Source organism: Parasteatoda tepidariorum, chromosome 8, assembly GCF_043381705.1.
Source record: "Parasteatoda tepidariorum isolate YZ-2023 chromosome 8, CAS_Ptep_4.0, whole genome shotgun sequence".
Taxonomy (NCBI): Eukaryota; Metazoa; Arthropoda; class Arachnida; order Araneae; family Theridiidae; genus Parasteatoda; species Parasteatoda tepidariorum.
This window is the reverse complement of record NC_092211.1, coordinates 71,496,235-71,520,980: the sequence shown is the minus strand read 5'-3', so window position 1 is coordinate 71,520,980 and position 24,746 is coordinate 71,496,235. Positions and strand designations below refer to the sequence as shown.

Here is a 24,746-nt window from a genome sequence, read left to right as displayed (position 1 = left end):
TCGAAGGTCAAAGATCATTCAAAAATACTCAACCTAAGGCTATTTTCTTAGAATTTAACAGTCAAAATTTGATGATGTCAACAGTAAACTCCAAAAGTTTGTTTTTTTTGTCGAAACAACAACATATATGGGGAATGACTTGAAAATTGATCTTAAAATAGCAGGAAGCTGATGTTTTTTTAAACTTTCTGGATCATTACTGCCTTTGCCAAAACTGGACTAGTATGAAAATTGCTGGAAAAGCTTTAAGTAAGACAATCAAAAATCAAGTCACAGATCTATGATTACTGATTCAACTTTATTTAATACGGCTCTAAAGTTTGAGCCTGATTAATTGAATGCAGGAATAGTTAGGAAAAGGCAGTGAATTGATTTAAAAAATAATGTGATACAAGCTCAATATGAATTTCTGAAGTCAAAACAATCCCCCAAGGTGAGAATTTATTGCATGACGATACCCATGTCATTTATTAAGCTGCATTGAATGAAATCTCATCCAAATCATTATATCTAATGGTAAAGAAGTTATTTCAGTTTCAAATCGAACAAATTATGACTTATGCATTTTTATGCGTATGACATTACTATCCAGGCAAGTGAGGTATTATTTCAATGCATTTTTAAGCAATTGATAAGAACAGTAATTCGCTAACAGCACACATGGCTTAAAAGTTATAAGTAGTTTGGTGCAATAAAATACATAACTGTATTTTTCATACACAAATATTTTATGACTTTTTAACTGTTCGTGAACTGCAGAGAATAAAGAACAAATCCTGATAACTTCAATGTGTAGAGCATACAGCCCTGCCTGACTCTCAAAAAAAAGAAACTGGAGCTTTAAAAAGTTTTAAAAAATAAAAATACGATGCAATAAAAAATAATAAACTTATAAACCTGGCCAGATTTGCCGGATGTTAAAAATAAATCTGACTCTTAAATTATTATTTAATTTGAAATACACATTTCAAAGAAGAAAGTTCAATAATTTGTGAAATAAAAATATTTCAGTGATATTTTGCTTTCGCTATCTGAATTAATACTTTTGTAATTATTGATATTTAACATGACAAAAAAATCAAACAAATATTGCTGTACTTACAGAGAATTACAGAGAATTGTGAAACGAAGTACTTAAACATGTCTGAAATTTCTTAAATTACTAAATATTTTGTGGATTCCTTATACGTTCTTTTCGAAATACACGGAATAAAACCACAAATGAGTGTTGTTTGATGAAAAATAATCCATGTGCTTATAAAACTATTAATTTTGTATGAACAATTTCCAGAATTTTTTAATATATTTATTGCAGTGCTTATATTCCCGTGTATGCAACTAATTTAATCTATTAGTCTTCAAAATAATCTCTTAGTAAAAAAGTGCTTCTGTCGCAAAGTTCATAATTTTTTTTCAAAATGATTTTCGAAGATTAATTAAAAACGTTTTTAAGCTTCCTTGCAACTTTTCAGTAAGATAGATGACATTTTAGAAAATATCTACGAAACCAACTAAATACTAACATGACTGCGTTTTTAACGAATTATGAAGTGTGTTGTGAGCAGTTGCATATGAGAAATTTGCATCAAAATCAAATCTATCAATAAATAGACTCCCCAATGATCATTAATTGCTAAATGAACTCACTGTTTTTGTCAGATATGGATGACGAAGAAAGTATGATGAAAAATTTAAAATGCAATGAATATCTACAAATAAAGTCTCCCAAAATGGATTGCTGATTAAAAACAAGTTTATTTTCATTTATCCTAACTTGGTGTACGGATGAAAAGTTGGCATAAACTGTAAAAGCCAATAAAAGAATATCAACCTTAATGTGTGAAACTGTATTGGAAAGAGAGAAGAGAGACAATGTGTTAAATATTATTTAAGAACAAACTTTATTCCCGAAAAAATGAATTTGGAAGTATCTGTGATTCGACTACTTCCCGTTTCCCCACAATTTACTATTGGTAGTTTTTCCAACACCTGCACAGAGAGTAAGCCTATTTTTTTCTTCTCTAGAAACATAGAGTAAGCCTCTTTTCATCTGTTTTATTTTGGATTTGAATAGCCAATCTGATTTTGAGCATACGATTATTAATGTTCAACTCCGTAGCATTGCTATTTCAAACCCAACCCAAAAGACTAAGAAACTCCTGAATCAAGCACTGGGACCTTTGTGGAGGAATTTTGTGGAGGAACTAGACCTCACTTGCGTTACATGGGGAGGAAAACCCCGAAAATTCCCAAGGTTAGTCTGATAAGTGGGGGATTTTTACTCATGATCTTTCTCCCACTGAGGAAATTTTACGTCAGCTCTGTGGTCGGTGCGAGGTGGAAGCAGAAATCTCATCAACCAGCCACTGTTGGGATTCGAACCTAGTTCACCTCCATTGGGAGGCAAATACTTTATCCCCTGAAGTCTTTTCTTGCGCTGCTGGCAAAAGAAAATTAATGAAAATATTAAAAAGTTTTGTTTATTTAAATAAAGGTCTCATTACCATCTCTGCTAACAAACGCCAATCCCGGAAACTGCTTTTGCAGGAATCACAACTTAGCAGAAAATGAAACAATGCTTGTTGAAATGAAGGAAAGGGCTACGATAGCAACTCGCAACTGTTATGATTAGTTTGGAAGTGTTTCCCGATCTCATATATTGCTGGCTAAAACAATGAATTTAAATTTACTGAGATTATTTTTTCCTTACATCGAAGCATCCGAAAAATAATGAACATAAATTATTTAGTTACTCCAAAATTTAGTCGAATTTAAAAAAGAAGTGAAATCATCTCTCGTATTTTAAGATATAAGAGTAGGCTGAAAGAAAAATAACTCTTGGGCGAACGATTTTCGTTGAACTGAATTGCGTTGTGGAAAAAAAAACTTCAACATTGACATAAAATAACCGAAAACTAATGAATCCATAAAATATATTTTAATGTCGAAATGTTCTTTTTATCGTGTCTCTATAAGCGAGAAAAATTTCATATTATCTTTTAATAGTTTTCAAGCTGTAAGAGGGAGAGACTCGCTCGGTCGAAAATTTCTAAAACAGCAGTGGCGATGATAGTACCCTTTTTTTATTATTTTACTAGAGAAAAAAAAACAAGCGACTATACTACTTCTTCCAATATTTTCTAAAGATACAATCATGCTTATATATATATATATATTTCCGAGAGATATCGTAATTCATCTTATTTACTACTTTTGATAAATTAAAACACTTTTTCAGGTAGGTTGAGGAAATACAAGTTCATTCTCAGAAATATTTCACAGTGAACATTTTGTAAACGAAAACTTAAAATAATACTTACCACTAATTACATCTGGCGTGATTAAAAATCCGTCAACTCTTTCCCACGCTGTAACTCTGATATATTCTTTGACATAGCTCGGTGGAGAGCATCGAAGAAGAGCCATGTTACCCTTAAGAACATACTCATCGACCAAATAGATTTCATATCTTTGACTGATAACTGCAAAAGTAAAGTACATGCTTAATGCTAAATTATTTTCAACATACAGAATCATAGTAAACACGTTTAGATACATTTGTGCAGCTATAATTTGCTTAATTATCTAAGCAATATTAAAGCTACTCGAGATCCTTACACAAGCTTAAATATCTGCCAAAAGTTAGAAGTAGTTCTGAATTGCTTGCGCATTGGTCACACTCGCATAACTCATGAATCTTGTAAAATGAACCTACATCTGAATGTACCAAATTGTAAGGAACTCCTTACTATGAAACATATGGTCACCCCTTACTGGAAACCCATGGCTCAACTATAAAACTTAAGGGCAACGCCATTTCGGTAGATTCAATCCATCTTTGATTTCATTAATTAGAGATAAATTTCACTTCCTCGCGTTTTGTCGTACCTCAAAAATGTTGGTTTCTATCCCTCAATCTTGTTTTCAACCAACAACCTAGTTGTAATACGTAAATCTATTTGTAGATGTGATATAGCGACAACTGGCTCTTGCGCCATTAACCCCAAACTAACTAATTTTATAATCTAAGAGCACCTCAGATTGAGTTTTGTGAAAGGTGCTGTAAACGACTAAAGTATGAATTACAAATGTTTATAAGAATTTAACAAACACATCTCCAAAATATATACCTTAATTGGAAGAAAATACTTTTTTTTATAGTGATCATGCTCTAAACGAAAATTATACTTTAAGAACTTATAATAATAATTCCATATATTTGAAATCAATTTTCTAATAAACTAACACTTACAGTTATTTATTTTGTCTAATAGAATATGAGAATTAAGAGCAACATTTCAAAGAATCCTTAGGTTCTGGGTAAGAAAAGAGTCATTTATATTTCACCACGTAATATTTAATGAGCAATGAGTGGGTGTATTGATGACTAATGCGCCTACGATCTTTAATCATTCCATTCCTTCAATTATAAGGGGATATAGGCTCGGATTTCACACTATAGTAATATTTATGGCTTGCTATTTCTAGCTATGATTGCCAAATTGCATAAGCAACTAGGTTTATGTAATATAAGAATATGCAATTCATTTAGTGAAAGTATTATCATAATATTAAGTAAATAACTGCAAGAAACTGAAGTGGTAAGATATTAGACAAACCTGCAATTCTGAACCTATCCTCACGATGTTTGGTGTATACATACGTTCGAAGATATATCGGAAATAACTGTCTTTACATAAAACTTCTCCTATCGAGTGGTTTGCCACATAGAAAAGAGCTTTCCATATTATCACATATCCATGTTTGAATTGGTTTTATATCATGTTTTAACTGTAAATTTTATTCCATTTTGTTCTTTATGTAATCTTTTACTTTTATGCCTTGCTTTTAACACGCACGATATGGGTGTTTTATTCACTTTTATGTATATATTGGTTTTACTCTTTTAATTATGATCTTTGTGATCTTCCATGTGTTGGCTGGATTTAGAGTCATATTTTTAACTGTTAGTTCCTTGTGTTGTATTCTTTTTATACTTGTTGTTGATATAATTTCTGGTGTTTTATGTATGTTTTATGTATCTACTCTCGTATGCCCTTAAATAGATTCAAATAAAGATACAAATCAGTCGAGATACAAATTAACAATATTATCACATAGGCATTATCACATTTTATAATGTAATCGAATTATTAGCTTATAGACTTATTTAATAAAAAAATGACTTTAACTGGTGCCGTTTCGCTAATTATTTATCATTAGTTTCCTATGTTGGTTAGCATACACAAAATCAGCAATCAGGGTTGCATTACAATCAAGGTTAAAAAAATACGTCAAATATGTTTAGTAATAAGGTAAAACCACTAGAAAGGGCAACAATTAATAATAATAAAAATATAACAAAACTATTATATCTTTTTTATTTGCGTCTGTATATGTCTGTATATGTCGTGCATGATTTCGTAGTTTTGATCAAAACCGATTTAGTGATGGTTTACTTTATTTAACCCATACGGGTGTTCAGCTAGCTAATCTCCAAAATAATGAAAAAAATTCTATTTTCTGAAAAATCTGATTCAATCTAAAAAAATTTATAAATATTCACTAAAAGTTATTCTTTGTATGTAATTACTTTTGGAAAAACAAATGTTGTAATTGTGTGCAATAATTTTTCAATTCACTTAAAATGTTCACGATATATGTCGAAATGCTCAAAAAGAGAAATTAACACTAAGGGGTTCAAACTTAGGATCGCTCTCGTGAATAAACTATTAGGATCATATTTCCCAGAGTGTGGGTATCTCCCATTTTTCGAAGGTCAGAAATCTAAATCCAACGATAAAAAGTGTAAACTATTAGGATCATATTTCTCAGAGTGTGGGTATCTCCCATATTTTGAGGGTCAGAAATCTGAATCCGACGAAAAAAGGTGTAAACTATTAGAATCATATTTCCCAGAGTGTGGGTATCTCCTATATTTCGAGGGTCAGAAATCTGAATCTGACGAAAAAAGGTGTAAACTATTAGGATCATATTTCCCAGAGTGTGATGGGTATCTCCCATATTTCGAGGGTCAGAAATCTGAATCCGACGAAAAAAGGTAAGGTTATTCAGAGGAAATATGTTTTTGAGACTAGGTTTGTAACTTGACTCGCGCTGATCAATTTTTATATTTGAGGTCACCCCCTCGAATCATTACGATTGAGTCCTAGAACATTCGATCACTAGTATATAGTAGATAAAAGTAGTCCGCTGTTTTTTAATTTTTTCATTTTTTGCAAATTGTATGTAAGCATTTCAAAATATATAAGAGACTTATATTTTAAGTACTCATTTTTTAAAATTATTCTTTATTTTTAAATAAACAATTTTATTCGACGAAACTTATGATTATTTATTACCCTAGGAAGCTCTGCCCCCTGTTTGCACCACTTACCAACCACTTTTGTTGCTTCTCGTTCGTCATTGTTTTTTTACCCTTAAAAGTCGATAAAAAATATAACTTTATTTTAGGAAATATTTAATTATTATAATTTCAATCAAGAAAACTTTATCAATACGTTATTCGCAACGAATTGAAAGGGTACCTAAATTTGAAGAACAGCCAACTGTATTTGAAAAAAAATTAAACTTAGGGATACAGAAAGTGTTAACAGTATTTGTAAACAATACGTTATGGCAAATTTTATATCTGATAACAGTTTGCATTAGAACAGTTTTTATCTGCTTTTAGTTTTTTATTTTTAATAAGATTTTAATGTAAGAAATAATGTGTTAATATTTGCATTTGGTAACATCCATAATTTTTCTCGTATTTTTTCAGATATTCATTTTTCTTGTTACTGTTGATATCAAGTCAAGGGCAAGGTTTAGAAATTTGAAATTGTTACATATTTTTTTACAACAATGGATAAATAATTATCATTTGAAGAAACAAATGCAATGAAGCACTTGAAATTGGTGCAAACAAATTGGAGTTACGAAAAAATAACTCGCCGAAATTAATTTAAATTAGTTCTATCATCGTTTCGAACATTAAAATGTTGTTGCATTTCAGAAGGAAATAAATCAGCTAACATGTTTTTTCTTAGCTTCCAGTTTAACAGTTAATAAATCTTGAACTAATAATCAGTTTGTATTTTTTTATTCATCGAACTCTTAGTACATTTTTCTACAAACCTCAGTAATTTCATGTTTTTAAGTCGTATAGTTTTTGTGAGACAAATTTAAATGTAGAGTAAAATAAAAATAGTAGGAAAATTTTTCCTTGAAATCACAAAGAAGCACTTGAATCACTAAAAAAACTATGAGGCACAAAAAAAGCACTGGAAATTGCTGTAATTTTCAAGGAAATTAGAATTTCTAAAAAAAAGCTCACGTATTAAGTTCCAAACAAAATATGCTTGTTTCAACATGTCTAATTTCAACTCTGTTGGTGCTTTCCTGTGACCAACAAGTTTAAGAGTTAATAATTTTCGAACGAACTATTTATCAAATATTTTTTTATCCCATCGTAATTTATATAAATTTTTCTACACAGCATTGTAATTTCAAGTTTCTGACTCTTACAAAGCATTTATGACGTTCTTGCAAAGCATTTATGATGAACATTTGAAATTCAAATACATAAATATTCATCATTTATATTTTTAGAAGATAAATCTGGAATAAGGAATGCGGTTTTCGCTCTTTTATAACTTTTATTCTAACTATTTAGAAAACAACTTAGTTTAAGACGAAATTCTAGAAACACCTATTCCATATTTTCTCATATCATTTTATTCGAATTTACCAACAGAGTATTTATATATGTAATATTTTCAGAGCGTTTTAGTTTCATTTCTTTAGAAACATCTTTATCAAAAATGCAAAGCATACTTTTGTTGCTGCGAGTTTTCTACGTGATAATAAGTTTTTTACAAGTTGCTTCTTGCCTTCTTCCTTATCTTTCAACATTTTTATAACTTTTCAAAGAAAAAAACTTCATATATTAGAGGCATTCGTCGCTGCGGTATTTTCTACTAATGCACTTTTAAATTTCCTTTAGATACAGAAAAACTTCTTTCATGTCTAAAAGTTACGAAAAGTGTAATTTTGCTATGATAAAATATTTTTCATGAACTATTAATTTAAAAAAAAAGCTATCTGTAATATAATATTAAGGGAGTGCTGTGCAAAAAGGTATTTGTTTACTGAATGTCGCAAGTTTTATGAAATGTCGCAGAGTAATTGAAAAGAACCGGATCATTGCAGATATTATTGGCATTCTGTAGTGTTTCAAGTTAAGAAAACTTCACTACTTTCTAATTTGTCAGATATTTTAAGGTTTATTACAATCAGTTTAAATTCTTTTAGGTTAATAAAAGAAGAACAAAGACCTACTTAGAAGGAATTTCCCAAGGTTTATAGCAATAAACCGTTAAAGAGCAGCAGTTTTTTATGGGTTAGAATGTTCGCCACCCAAAGAGGTCACAGAAGTTCGAATCCGAACAGTGGCTGGTTGATACGAATGCTGCTTTTTTTTCCTTTCCTCCAAGCCCTGAGCATGTACCTAGGTTATGAAAACCCTTAACCATACAGCCCAGGACTTGGTCGCTGGTCTAGCTCCACTCCAGCCTAAATAACATAATATTTAAAAAAAAAGAACAGAATTTACTGAAAGTGTGGAATTTAAGAAGAAATAAGACAAAAAAACATTATACATGTGAAATGGGAAGTTATTAAAATTTCAATAGATAGTCATTATCCGCTAAGAAGTTCATTACTGTTATTAATCTTTTGTTTAAAGTATTGTTTGTAATATAAGTTTTCTGCCAAATTTCTAAATTTGTTGGGCTAGGTTGACGACTATGCCAGGAGACAGTGTAGGTACAACTAGTGAGATAATGTTCAGACGAACCTTGTTGGCCGCAGGTGCAAAGATCAGTATCTGTTATATGCAGGTAATTAAGGAAGGTTGGAAATGGTCCATGACCCGTCAAGAACCAGATGACTTGTTTTGGAGGAATTGTTTTGAAAAAAGTAACATTGTTAATAATTTTGAATAGACGTCTGCCTCTGTCTGAATTATTCCATTGAAATTGTCATTTTGTTAGAAGAGAATCTTTAATACGTCGTTTAAGATATGAAACTGGAAGTGGGTATACATAATTTTTCGGTTTTCTCGTAGATACGAATGCTGCTATGGATTAGAATATCCTTGTATTATGGGCTGAGTTCAAAATTGAAAAGTTATGAAGTTGAACATTATATTTTATTTTATAACCGCCGTCGAATAGACAACCCAATTTTGAGTTTGCGGCTACCAATGTTCAACTCTATAGCCTTGTAGTTTTGTACCCAATTCAGAAGACGAGGGAACTCCTGTATCAATACCCGCAGAGGCATTGATTTGTGATGGGAATTTGGCGGACTTTGTGACCCCGAGAGGCGCATTAGTGACGTTTAACGTATATTAGTCACGATTTAATGCACGGGGATTCCTCTGCAGGCTAGAATCGAACTCTTGTTCTCACGAACACCAGTCCGACGCCCTACTAACCGGGCTATTCCAGCGAGTTGATTATTGACAGTCGCATACTTAGATTTGAGTCGGCTGTTCAACGCTGGATATAGAAAAATAAAATAAACCATGAACAAGGCTATTACAGCAGGCCTTCGCTAATTCGGTCATAATTCGGTCAGCCTAAAATAAATTAGACAAATTGAGCAACGGATAGTGCAAGAAAATTTTCTGTTTGGACAAATTTAACGTACTTCTACGGAGATATGTTAGCTGAATATATATTCCCGTTTTTGAGAAATATCGGTCATTTTGAAATATTTTTACATATGTATCTTTTCTTGGAACAAATCACCCATAATATTGAGAAAAAACGCTTAAAATTTCTATGCTTCAAGTAAATGTCTTACAGATGCCACCTTATACTTAATCGGCTATGGTAAATACTCTAAAGAAAAACAAGGTTAAATCTCAAAGATTATATGTACAAATTTTGCAAAGGCGTAAAATAAGTTTTAATGAATAATATAACAGTTCTGAATTTTACTCGTTTTTATATAACCGTACATTATATTTCGTACCATTCGTTATAACAGTACATTATATTTTCTTTAGATAACTGTCAGCCCTTCTGCAAGATTTATATTGAGTTTTATTCTTTCAGAAACTACATTTTTAAGCGAATTCAGGAAAACTATTTGTTTGAACTGTTTAATATTTCAACTAAATAACCTCGCAAAACTTAATTCTCATTTCGGTTAACTTAAACGTTTCAAATTTATGTGTACAATATTTTAGCGAAATGTTTCCCTTTAGAACAGTTAAAAAAATGAGTGTTTCACTCCAATGTGTCTAAAACATTTTGTCACATTGCTCTTTAGAAACAAAAAGTATTGCTTTATTAAGTTGTGTTTTGCTTTCAGGGAATAAATGTTTCCATTTTAAATATTTATACAGTAACTATCTTCTAAAAATAATCTTTTATTATTTATATTTTCCTGTTGTTGCCTTATAAAATATTTTAGAGATATTCTTTTTAGTGAAAACAAGCCCCATGATGGTTTTTCGTTTTCTTGTTTGAATCTAGAATAAATAAATGCAGGTCATGTTTCTAACAAAAATGTAAATGAACATTTTGAAATAACTGAACGTGCCAAAGTTTTTGAGAAATCTCCAGAGGTAAATAATTTTACTACTGCTTCAAATACGATACCCTTATTGTTGTTACTTATTTTACTTGCTAAAACCAGAAAGCCTTCATGAAATCGAGCAAATTTTTAAGGTAAATTCAAATTTTAATTCAAAACCTCTACTTTGTTTATAGATAGATAGAGCTTAAAGTTTAATATCACAATTTGGGAGTAAATAAGCCAAAATGGAAACTAAAAAGAATTTCAAGATAAAACGTTATCTAGAAAAAATTAAGGAGGATAATGTGGAAACAAACAATATGAAGAATAAAAGCCTTAAGGAATTCTTTGTATAATATATATTCGTATATTCAGAATAGTATAAATTTATAATTATGCTAATATACTAATATATTAGTGTAATTATTAAGCTGTATTATATTACAGAGAAAGAAAGATAAGGCAAATTCTGTGAAAGACTCGGAACAGGTGTGAAAGCGAGATGGAAAAAAAGAGAAAGGCTGATAGTAAAACCATTTCAGTTATTGCTAGTTTTCTGGAGGATTTTACTTATTCTTTTTTTTAAACTACTTTATCTTAGAAAAGAAGCTGCTTTATATGTATGCTAAACTTATAAAAGAAATCATGATAGTTACAGCTGTCTTATTTTTCTCGATAAAAATACTAGAATGAAATGTCTTTCGTACCAGTTTTTGCTCTTTTCCGTCTTGCTATAAAAGGGCTTTCAGCCAGAAGAAAGACTTCTGTGAAAAGATCCGGTGAAAGACTTTTGAATTTTATTCTATGATTAACCGAAACAATATAACAGAAATATAACTAATTTAACAGATGTGCTTTATATTATGTTAAATAGCAAACTACGATAAAACCTCACGCAGAGGATACTCACTAAGGAAACCTCACACTAAGGAAAACGGAAGCCTCATATTACGAACAATGTTTCTAATTTTCTGTGAATCTAGCCATCAAGGTATTCATGCAAATCAATCATTTATTCAGACTGTTGACAAATGAATGATTCTGAATTCGACACCTCCATAGGGCCTGGTGCTTTACAGGTAGGTTTTGTTATTATCTTTTTTTTTACCGTTCATCACCTTCAAATCTTACCTTAAAGGAGGTATTGCCGTGTTTCCCATTAAGTGATGGGGGTGTGTTAGGAGTTGTGAAACGTAGAAATTAATGGCCTACAAGCTTCTTTGTGGATAATTGCAGTTTGGAAAAAAGTAAAATTCTCAACCCTTTTAAATTGTTTCACTTAGGTAGACCTTACAAAGGATACAACACTAGGTAGCAATCTCTTTGCAGATGCAGATGACGCAAATTCTGAGAATCCCGTTTCCGAATGCATAAATTTGATTGGAGAAAATGTTATCAACGGTAATTAAACGTAGACGAGAATACTGAGTGTCAAACGAATGATTTAACTATGGATTAAACAGAATGATGCTGAATTGATACTTTATGAAAATAAAATGAAACTGATACTCAATTGATGCTCTATGAAATCAATTGATGCTCACCAAAAGTAAAAACTTGAATTAAAATGAAAAGTAAAAACTTGTATTGAGGATCTGAGACATTTTTATGTATACGAAAATTGTAAAATTGGTTTAAAAATATTAAATGATTTAAAAATGTATCATGAAGATACGATTAGTCGCAACAGCTTAAAATAAACTTTTATCACATCTTTCTTTCCAATTGTTTAAATATAAAACAAAGGAATGTACACACATCTAATTTCTTCGTTTATTCATTTAATTGTAGAAAATATAATTTTGTTAAATTCAAATAAATAATGTTATTGAATTATTAATTATTAATTATTAATTATTAAGACAAGTTTTTGATTGGAAGCCTCAGGGCAATAGGGAAAGAGGTAGACCTAAAAATACTTAGTGTAGGACGATTGTTAACGAATTGAAAACTATAAGAAAGACATGGAGGGAGGCAAGATATTTGCCCACAAGTAGATCGAGATGGAAAGCTATGATAGAAGCTCTATGCTCCTATTCAGAGTAAAAAGAAATATGTATGTAATTATTTCTTTATCCTCGCAATTATTCTAAAAACTACTCATGGCGTTAGTCTTCGTTCTTAGTTTACCTTTTACGTAAGCGAAAAATTTTTTTTGTCCACTTTACCGAGGTTTCACTTTACAGAGATCTTATAGGGTAGTTAGTTCATGGTCCCTTTACTAAACGTATACACTAGCAAGATGTCTAGATATGAGTACAGTCATATTACTAGTAAACAATTTTTTTATACAGCATTTTATTAAAAAAAGTAATTCTAAAAGTAAAAACTTAATCGCAGCAACCAGGCATATATTTGAAATATATTTGAGTTAATATAATTTAACTGAAATATAATTTAAATTTTAAATGTTATCCAGAAATGTTATCCAGATCATATTTAAATTTTGGTACTATTTTCAAAATCAATTTTTCCGAATATCTAAAATCTATAATCCTGAACGAGTTCTGTTCATACAGTACGTTGCGATTCAAAATAAATTAGTATGCCAATACCATACAATTCAAAAGAAATTGGAATTTAGAACAAAGTAAGGTTTTCCTTCCAATGCATCGAGAGAATAGTATTTTCTTTTTTAAAAAGTAAGTTAATTTTGAGTTTGAAAGAAACTACTAATTCCTTTTTTACATCGAAATTCAGCTTCTAATCTTTAAACATAAAAAAAGACGTCTCAGGAAGAAATGAGTGAGTTTTCTTTTGTCATGTTTCCTGAACCGTTCATCATTTTTTTTAAAACTGAATCTTTTTCTTTTCTTTCTTCGAATAACTTTCAACATTCTTTTTCGGAAATGAAGATAAGAAATCAATTTTTTTTTCTATTTCTTAGAGACTTCATCCATTTATTTGCGTTACACAAGGTTGACCGAACTTAAATTATAACTTGTGTATTATTATGTGTCATTTTTAGAAATGCCATTGTAATAGCAAGGAAATGAATTTATTATACTAGTACTTGTTTGCTGTTAATTTCACGATGTGAAATATCACAATAGATAACTTAAATTACAATTTTAAAATGGAACTTTTTTTTTAAGTTTCATTACTCTGAAACTGTTCAACCGATTACGCTCAAACTCGGTACTCTGTTATGAAAATACATGGATTAAAATGATGTAAAAATTTGTGCATCGTACAACTCAATTTTTTTCCCGACTGATTATAAATAAAATTGAAAAGAAATAAATGATTGCTAAAAATCATATTTCACTTGCATAAATAAGTTTTATAAATATGTCTCCATAAGTTTAAAGCCTCAGTTTATCTGTCTTACGCTTGAAGCAAAACTATAATTTAAACTATATGTGCCACTTTGCCTGAAAAATGATCTGGGCTTTAGAATGAACAAATAATTTAAACATTTTAAAAGATATTAATTTTTTAACCTTTTTTATTTTAAAGGATATTAACTTTTTAAACTTGACTTAATAGTCATACGTGACAGTTGCAAACTCATAGCAGCTGTAAAAATTATATAATATTCGGGAAAAAAAACATCATTTAGTGCATAGATAAAACTTTCGTAAAATAGCCTTAAAAATCTCCTTAGATATGACGAAATAAATAAATCGTGAGTTCAAAATTTAGGGGTTCAAACTTTCAATCATTCTCAGTTCAAACAATTAGGATCATATTTTCCAAATTGTGGTTCAATATCTACCAATGCTAGTTCAATATCTACCAATCACTAATACCAATAATGTGGTCTCAAGTGATCAATCTAATATTTTGAAAAATCGCCAGTTTTCTCAATTTGTTAAAAAAAAATCAACTCATTTTCTGAATCCAAATATTTGGAGCAAAAATGGGTTATTTTAGTATAGGTCTTATAATACGTAAAAAAAATATTCGAGAATTTTGAAAAAAATAAGCAAGAGAAAAAACTAGTTATGTTTTGCAAGGAGTTAAAATCAAGAATTAAACATGTAATTAACCGCTAAGAATTTTGTCAAGAGGCAATTTTTGAAATGAAAACTATGATAAAAGAAATGTTTCTAAGATTAAATATTTTATAAAATAACTAGCTATAAAATAACTGGGGGGATGTCAATTTTTGAGATAAAAAAGAATTGAGAAGGGGCTATTAATGGATCCAAATTTTTCTAAACCAATCAAAACCATTTCTAGACGTTTTAACCAAAAAAACTATTCAAATTATAACAAAATGGAGAAATAAAAAAGGAAAATGTCAAATGGTGAGAGACAATTAAGGAAGATAATTGAAAATAACTTTGACGAACAAATACTTTTCACACAAAGATTTGATGCATATCATTAAATTCCAAATAAGAATTACCTGATATGAAAAAAAAGCTAAAAGCTGGTACTCCAAATTTATGCATCAATAATAAAATAGAAAATGAAAAATAGTAACTGTAACCTACCTGCTCTAACATGGACATTTCGACTCGCAATAGCACCAAAGCTGTTGGAAGCGATGCATCTATAAATTACTGAATGAATGTCAGGACGATATTCATCTGGTGTGAAGGGGGAAAACACTAGAGCACCATCCCTTCGAACATGACGAATTCCTGGTATATCTTGAACCACCTCGTTTTCGTTTTTAGTCCATGTGATGGCAGGTGCAGGGTTACCACTAGCAGTACAAGGAATCACGGTCCCACTTGAGTTTGAAAATTCAGATATATGTGGTGGCTCTGTTGTGAATGTAGGGCCATTTAACTTGAAGCACAAGGAAATACCTGTAAAAGACAAAGCCATTTTAAAAATTGGAAATAGTGCACAAAAGCACCGTGATAAAACATTTCTCTAACCGTAAACCAAACTACAAAAATAAATGTTTTTAATGTAAAAAAATACACTTTACTGGTACTATTACTGTAGCTCATGCAAAACTAAATGTGCAAAAATGTTAAAAATAAATAAAAACGAGAAAACAAATAGAGGCGACTACATTCTAAAAAATACGCTATAACCTACCGGCATTTTAAGAGCAACATCAGTGAAATCCATTTTTACCGTAAAATATTATACCGTAATCCTTATAGCAATATTTATTTAATTAGAGTGAATCAGTGATTTTACGGTAATTATTGCTTTGAAAATTATTGAGCTGTTTATCAGATTTTTGTTCCGTAACATGCTCCAGTAAAAATAGACTTTGCTGTAAAAAGTACCACGGTACTTTTACAGTAATTTAATCAGGAATTTTTCGCAGTGTACGCTATCTTCACAAAAAAGTATTTTCCATATTACTTTTTTGATGGACTCAAAAATTTATAAAAAAATAAGTAACTGGAAAATATCTTGATAAGTTTTGATCAACTTATTGATTTCGAATGTAAAATTTGATTATTTAAAATAGTGTCTAAATTTGTGTATATTGAAACTCAAAAGTATTTCTAATGATAATTAATAAAAAAGTAATTTTAGAAATTACTAATTTAATTACCTTATTTTTCGTTCAATTACAATTAAAACCACTTTCTTGACTAAATTACTGTAAAAGTATATTTAATATTGATATTGGCCTTAATTTCATTATGAATTCTTTACATTGTTCAGCAACTTAAGTTAGGGTACTTCAAAATTATTTAAACATAAAGTCCTAATTTAACTTTGAAATAACAAGTGATTACGATCCATCTATATCTCAATAAATGCCTCTGAACCAGGTAATAATACTTGGTGTGGTGCCTTTTGCACAACATAAAAATAATAGAATCAATTGAATAAAGATGGAATATGAAAACGAATAATAATAATAGAAAAAATAATCAGTGACCTAATTTTAATATATTTTTTTTATTCCGGTCGCAGCTCAAAATGAAAGTTCTGGAAAATGGGGACACCAAAAAATGCACCATCTCAATGTTCAACTGAAATTTTACAATCAAATGAGGAATTCTGCTCTCACCATTCCATACTTTTTGAACACTAAGAATAATAATTAAGAGAGAAAATCAAAGTCTCGGTTTAGCGCCGGGTTAGCCATGAGAGACCACTTTCGTAGTTTTCCTCAAGATGTAACTCAAATGCGGATTAGTTCCATTTAAAAAATCCTCCTGAGAAGGCTAGTTTGCCCCATGTTCGATACATGAGTTTTCTGGTCTTCTGGGTGGGGTTCAAAATGACAAGGTGACGAAGTTAAACAGTGATAGTCGTTGAGCTTCTCCACGCCGGTTATAAAATAAGATTAAATTTAATACAATTATTATAAATAAGGCCCATTACAACCTTATGAAAAAAACTGTTAACTTTCAAAAGGAAATTTAAAAATAAACAAAATTGATGCGAAGTCATTTCGGAGAATGATATCATACAGAGCATTTATTTGAATTCAGTTTTATATTCTTCAACAAAAAAAAATGGACAATATTTTGAATATAAGATTGAAAAAATAGAACTAAATGCTATGTCCGTTTTCTTAAACACACATTTTGAGCTGCACCCAGAATGAAAATCTCACCTACTATATACTCTATATATTCCGTAGACTGTACATTAGCTCAAAATTGACAGATAAACTGATAGGAATCAAATAACCATAACCTTAGACGGTTGTGTACTTGAAAGAGACTGATACTCACGCATTTGGCATTACTTGACATGTTTCCGTACTATATGCAAACTTCGTTCACGTCTTTCATTTGACGATTTCGATCACTGAACTGACAGCTACATGACACTGATGGCAACAGTGACGTAGTAATACGGGGGAAAAAGATTTACCAAAATTTGAAATTTCCATGAGGTCACTTTTAGTAGAAATAAAATTTAGGCATTTTGTAGGATATTTTTTTTCATCCCATCGTTAATAAAATAGAAGATTTATTTTATTGCGCTGTAATTGGAAGTTAAGACATAATTTTAATGCTGATAAATTAAAAAAAAAAGTTAAGTAAATTTAGATCTAATATTGAGTTCCATGTTGCAAGAAATCAAAGTAAAGAAATCAAACAGTGTCACAAACTCAGTATAATAAAGGAGAGAATATAAGATTACAAGGGTACCTCATAGGTACAATATAGTGAATAGAAAGAAAAAAAGAAAATCTCATGAGTTTCATAAGCATTTTGATGCAAACACTAAGATTGGAAGAAAAAAATTCTGTTAAAATTTCCGTACTGTATGGACAAGACATGTTTGGTTAAAAAAAATGGTAATAAAACTAAGACAAACATTATTTAAACCATTCATTTGATATTTTTCCCGTTCACGTGGTGACGCGGTTTATCGGAAATTCGGGTTCTCAATTTGGGTCTTATTACCTCACATCTGAAAATAGTTTTAAAAAAAATTAAATTTTAATTTAATCGAATAAATCGTTTTAATGTCATGCTCTAAGGTTTCATGATAAAATAACCAAATTTTATCACATATTATAAAATTATATCTTATTGGTAATTTTACCAAAAATTACCAAAGCTCTTCGGTGAAAAATATCGAGCTTTTAAGTGTTCCCTTAGAGCCAAAAACACGGTATATTCTGGTAGTTTTGACTATACTTTTGTTCTGGAGAGGAAAAGGCAGTGAAGTCTATCATAGAACATATCAGTAAAATTCGACGTGGTTGGTAAAATACTGTTTTTTTCCGTGTAACGAGTGTTTTTTTAATAATTATTTTTTTAATCTTTTAAATAATAAGCGCTGAAAAAAATCCTGGTTAGGTATAAAAATTTTTACAGCATTTTAAACCATCTAGTTTTAAATGACAAATTTGAATGAAATCGATCGAATAATTTCTGAATTATAATTTTAAAAAAACAACAACAAATTTTAAAGCTATTTAGTTCTTAAGAGCTATTTGACCAATTTCATCCAAAGTTTGCAATTTGTCATTCAAAATCACATAATTTTGATTTTGACCAAAAATTTATTTTGATTTGACCAAACATTTTTCAACCATTAAAAATAATTGAAGAAAACAATTAATTATCATTAAAATAATGTTTTTCCATAGAGAAATCTTTGGATAAAATAATTTTATAATTGTGAGCAAAACTTTTCTGATTCGCTTGAAAGCGTTTCGTTATATTATGAAATTCACGAAAAGGGAAACTTTTGACCGAAATCTTGGAAAACTCTTCTGAATAAAATACATATTATACAGCTTCCAGATTGAAGCTACCACTTATAAAACAATATTTTAATAGCCAAAAATACAAAGACTTTAAAAAATACTATTTAATGAGAGAATGAATGCTCTGTTTCATTCCATGACTTAGTAATTGACGTGATTCAATTATTTTAACATATTTGAAGTCACTTTTTTGAACCTAAAAGTTTAGCACTGGGATCGAAAATATCTGATCATTAGAGCTAAAGCAATACATGATTGTTTTTCTTTCATTTCGCTAAATGTACCCTCAAGTGATGAGATAATGGTTTAAAATCTTTAAAGTTTTTGAATCCTGCTCAGATGTTATTTTTCAATTTATTTTTCCAGCTTTAAATTACTTTCCGACAATTTGTTTTTTATAAATACTTTACTCTTTATTTTTTATAAGTACTTTACTCTTTACTATAATTACTTCACTTTCTTATAAATACTTTGTTATAAAAGTATTTTTCATAATACTTTTATAAGTACTTTAAAAACTCCCAATCTCTATATCGAGAATAACATTTTACAGAATATAAAGATTAAAGTTTTATGTTATAATAAAAGCGTTTGAACAAATTTTTAAAAGATGCATTTAATTTCTAATTAAATGTTTTTAATGGCATAATTTTTAAAGAGTAGTAATAAATTTTAAATTATAAATAAATTTGAATACATGTGTGAAATCCCGATGAAAAACGCATACGATGCATAATGTAACAAGTTTTTCTTCAAAAATGGAAAACTATGTACCAGATATACGTACGTTCATTCTTTTAAGAATTCTCAACGAAATAACATTTTTTTTTTGCTGAAATGTAATAAATCTAAGAAATGTTTATAAATATTTTCGCCATGAGAGTTTTCTTAATAGTATGTTCTAAAATATTGATTTCATCAATTCTTTTTAAATTAACTGATTGTTTTTTTAATTGAAACAAACCTTTTAAAAATTTATCAAAACTCAATAAATCTTAAAAATAATGAAAAAAACTGTGCACATTTTCAAAATAATGGACATACATTGTTAAAGACGGTCGCTAATAACTTTCCAGTTTTATATAAATGTTTTTTTAAAGCAAAATAAGGTAAATAGTTAGGAATAATAAAGTTTAAAATATTTTTAATAGTTAATGTAGTATACAAAAAGAGTTATGGTTTATACTTATAGAGGGTTTCCACGATCGAGAATTTTTTTTAAAGTGGTAGCCAAAGTGAGATAAATCTAGAAGATTTAAGCATTCAATGAATATTAAATTTAAAGGAAATAAAAAAAGGTGCAAAACATAAATTGAGAATAATTTATTAGTTGCGTTTATTTAAAACGTAATTACCTTTAGTCTTAAGAAACATTTTCTATTTTTTAACTTAAGAAGACTTTTTTTTACAACTTTTTATATTAATCATAATAAGGGAATTAAATCGTAATTCCAAACAAATACATGTTTGTTTAAATTGTAGAATAACCTAAACTGTTAGGGATTATTTATGGAGTCTTAACAAGTACAATCTTTTAGGCAATGAAATGAATTCTGATAAAATGTATTTCTTTTTTTTCTTATATTTCATAAATCAGATCACTTTTATGAAGATTAAATATGAGACTTAATGCTAATTTTTTTTAAATTCTATTCTTACAGCGTCGATTTAATAAAAGTAAAAAACACATATTTATATAAAAAAAACTTTTTTAAGATATTTCATAAAAATATTATGTATGATTTGAGATTTTTTTTAAATTATTAAAAAAATGCAACTCAATTAAAAGATAAGTACTAAAATTAAAAACGATTGTACCAAGTTTTCTTTTAGTTCTGCGCATGCTCTGTCCGTTACAGATTAATATGTTTAAAAGGGGAAAAATGCTTCTTGCTTCAAAATTTTCTCCTCGAATCAGGAAGCTTCGTGAATTGCAAATGTATTTATGCTTTGCCAAAAGTGCTACATTTTATTTATCCGTTAGTTATTACTATAGCAGTCAGTTTTCTTGGGGGAGGGGGGAGGGTCTACCAAGATCTCGTGGCCTTGCGTTGTAATGCGTTTTTAACTGTCATAATGCTAAATTTTATCAGGAACAGAAATTTCTGAAAAGTTCTGTTTCTGTGGTTGTGAAAATTCTACTCAACTTATAACTTCCGTAACTAAAATTAACGTAAAATTGTTCTCTTTTTGTCATATTTTTCGTGAAAATAAGCTCGCTACTTTGTAAAACAATACGAAAGCAATATCTTTCAAAGAGTTGAAATTTTAAAGTAATCAACTACTTATCAGAAGAAGAGGAATTTTGCGAAGGATCAATTTTAAATATTGTGAAATATCTATTTTTATGAACAAGAAAATAATTTGTAAAGATACTTCCATTAGTGGGGACAAATTTCTCTTAAGAAAGACCCCGGTATTGCATGCTGAAAAACAGCGTATTTTTAAAGCTTCGTGTTAAGTTTTAAACTATGAATAAATTTGAATGATTTGAATGATTCAAAATTGAAGATTTTTCAATAAAAATTTTTTTTTTATTAAAATGTATTGGATTTCAGGTATTTTTAAGATTAGTTATTTTCGCAAATAAACATTGTCACAAGCTTTGCTGATGCTGTGTTCCAAAACATCAATTTCAGACATTTTTTTAATTGATTTTTCGTCTTAGTTCCTATTGAATATGCACTGGTTGCAATATAACGCGTACCCCTAAATAGGATAACATAAATTATGAATTAATGTATTAAAAATCATTATTAATAAATTTTTTAGGAACATCTAATAAATGCATTGCAGCATTAAAAAATGACTTTTTTTTAAAAAAAAAACTTAAAAATTAATATTTTAAAATAGTTTTTATATTTATTTTAGGAAAATCAACTTTCGGCAATTCATTTTTTTAAAGAAATGTTAAAATAACTCATGCAAAACTATAGTGTATGCTGCATTACAATAGAAAAATAATCGTAAGTGACAAAAATTTTGAAACTGATATTTTCATATATTTGGCAATTTTGAATAATAAGTTATTTATTGCGAAAGTGGTTTTTTGAAAAATTAATTATATTTTATCAGTTTTTGAAAAAAAATTCTCTTTTAGCGTTCATAGCAATAAAAAGGGAATAGTAACTTTTTTGTAAATTGTTCGTGAAGTAGTGATGTTTTTTTTCAATTGCACGGCAATATGCCGGAAACAAAAGACAAATAGTTTAATAACTTCTAAATAACAGAAATTTAATTCGATTTAATACCATTAAAGTAAAAAAGCCAAAATAAGGGACATGGAAATCATGAAAACTAAATTATTAATAACAATTATAAGAAAGAAGACAATTATCAATAAAATAAAAGTACACCTTAACGGTTATTCAGCAGGAGAAAATTAAATTAAGCCATATCCCAAGATAAATGAAGAGACATTTTGCGAAAACAAAATAGGGGAAAATAGAAACAAAAGCAGAACTATTACTATGCCCGAATGAAAAGGACTCATTTGTTTCAATTCTCAGGAGAATTACCATTGCACATTACTTAAAATAAAAATTCTGGGAAATTTGTTTGAATTAAAGCCAAGCGATTCCTTGAATAAGTAAGAAAAAATTCGAATATTATTTTATACTTTTTGTGAATGTTCCGCTTTCGTCAAATCGGGGAAAAAAACTAATTATAAATTTGTAAAAATAGAATTTTACTTTTGTGATTTTGAGAATAATCACATAAAACCAGCGTTCTGTCTAGACCTTTTGTTAGAGGTTTTGCTTTTGTGAAAGATTTACACATAGTTTTCTGAATTTGATGCATGCTGAAATAGTTTTCTAATTCTGTTTTTCTAAAGAGAAAAAATATCACTAAAGCGAAATTTCATTTTTTAAAATTTAGAACTAAAAGTTTTATAGACTCCATTTGGGAAGAGTCTAATTTAAACTGAAAAATACTGCGAAGAGTTTAATTTTTGAACTGAAAAATGCCGTGATGAGTTTTGCTTCAAACTGAAAAATACTGCTAAGACAAAATATTTTAAACAGAGTCCATTTTAACGATTTAATAGTTTACGAAGTGGTACGTTACGTACGTTTATAAAAAAGTCTATTTTAACAATAAATTTTTTTCCGAAGGGTATGTTTCAATAATCGAAAATTTCAAGAAGGGTTCGTTAATGGACCCTTTTTTTTCTAAAATTGTATTTGTCCGTCCATGAATTTAAATCCTTCATTGAGAAAATAGACACTTCTTTCCAAGAACAGAAAAATCTAATGTAAAGCAAAATTCCTGAACTGACTTATCACGAGAAAATCCTTTGGAATAAAAATTTAAATACAAAAAAAAAAAAAAACGAGAGGAGTTGAGGGGCATACAGGTTAAAATCATTACTAACTTGTCACTGAAAGAATTCCCTAGTAAATGATTTAAAAAAAAATGAAATTGGTGTCGCCCTTTAGAAACAAAAAAAAACAATTAAACAATAAAAATTTAAATCGGTAAAGCAGTAAAAATCGTTAAAAATCTAACACAATCATTCATCGTAGGGGTTGCCTTTTAAGGATCAAATTCCACGTTTTATAGTGACGATACAGACTTCTAAACATCAGAATTTTGAACAAACTAATATAATATTCGTATATCTTATTAACTTAGAGCCCAATCTATCTTTCTCTAGTTGAGAGGGTTTTATAAATTTTCTAAGTAGATTATTTTGTTCGAAAGGGGATTAACTTCAGTTTAAGAGACTTCTTGTTTCTTTAAAGTTTTCTCCCCAGACGGTACTTCAAGATAAACTAAACTAATTTCCATTGAAAGGAGTTGCATGCATCTAGCGGCCTGCCTAAATTGAATACTATTTATTCTTCATCTGAGGGATTCACTTTCAGTATTTAAAGTTAAGAAAGTTATGTTTAATTAATATAAAGTTCGCACATCAGATGTGTTATTAGTTCAAAATATTTACTTTTTAATTTGATGTTTAAATTAGCTACTTAATAATATAATTAACGTAGTAAATATTAAAATTGAAATACACGGGATAATTTTTAATAAAATAATTAGAACTTCGAGTACTAATGCACAATCTTAATGGTTCAAAAATGACATTTGAATTTGCTTCTTAGTTAGTGTTTACTAGTTACTACTTAAGTTAGTTAGAAATCATGGATGGCCAATTCACTCCACTCATGAAATTATGGTTGGCCAACCCACGTCACTCGTGTAATCATAGATGACCAACTCACGTCAATCGGGAAATCAGAGATGGCCAACTCACGTCACGATTGTAGCACACGAAATATTATTGAAAAATGAAAAAAGAAAGAAAAACTAATAACGCTGTCATCAGGAATTTTGAGGAAATCTATAATAGAAATAATAAAAGGAATGTATGGATGAAATTAAAAACAAGAAAAATTGTTTACCACAAAGGAGTAAAGTTGTAAATATGACTCAAAGTTCATAACCTGCTGTAAGCAGCTCAAAAGCTTAATTTACCTCTGTAGGTTTTAAATTAGGACAATGAATGCTAAAAGTATTCTTACATATGTATAACTGGCCCACAAAAAATTAGTTTTCTAGTACGAAAAATGAAATAAGTATTATTTTTGAGGTTAACTATAATCTCATGTCTTATATTTATAAACATGACTATAGATCATTTTAAAAAAAGATAACATATTATTTATTTTTCTAATTAATTTAATGCTAAAATATTTGCTAGTGCGGTAACTAAATGTAATTGGATCAAGTTTCAGTGTTGAAAATAAAATCTTGATAAGGTTAAGAAAACAAATGTAAACATTTTTATTGCAGTACAATAAATTATTCTACTAAACTTTTAGAAATATATTCCAATACAGCTGTATTTTGTAGATTACAAAGTAATTAGACATAAGTAATTTTCCTTACGTCTTATTAATAATAATAAGACATAAGTAATTTTTACTACTTCCTTAATATTTAAAAGCTTAATTTAATATCTTCTTACAATGTGTATTAATTAGTTTCATAAAGATACATTACTTAACACAAATTCCATTAAAAAAATACTTCTAATTAATTTAAT

The 24,746-nt window shown here is 29.0% G+C and overlaps 1 protein-coding gene across 2 annotated transcripts in view; it reads right to left on the bottom strand.

The window, feature by feature from the left end:
- The window catches only part of LOC107442922 (cell adhesion molecule Dscam1), a 171,252-nt gene that overhangs the window by 128,375 nt on the left and 18,131 nt on the right, over nucleotides 1-24,746 (bottom strand). For both annotated transcript variants that reach the window (XM_043040967.2, XM_043040966.2), the window contains exons 2-3: nucleotides 15,036-15,356; nucleotides 3,321-3,482 (exon numbers count right to left, since the gene is read on the bottom strand). In XM_043040967.2, the coding sequence (XP_042896901.1) occupies nucleotides 3,321-3,482; nucleotides 15,036-15,356 (483 nt within the window). The remainder of the gene's footprint in view (nucleotides 1-3,320; nucleotides 3,483-15,035; nucleotides 15,357-24,746) is intronic.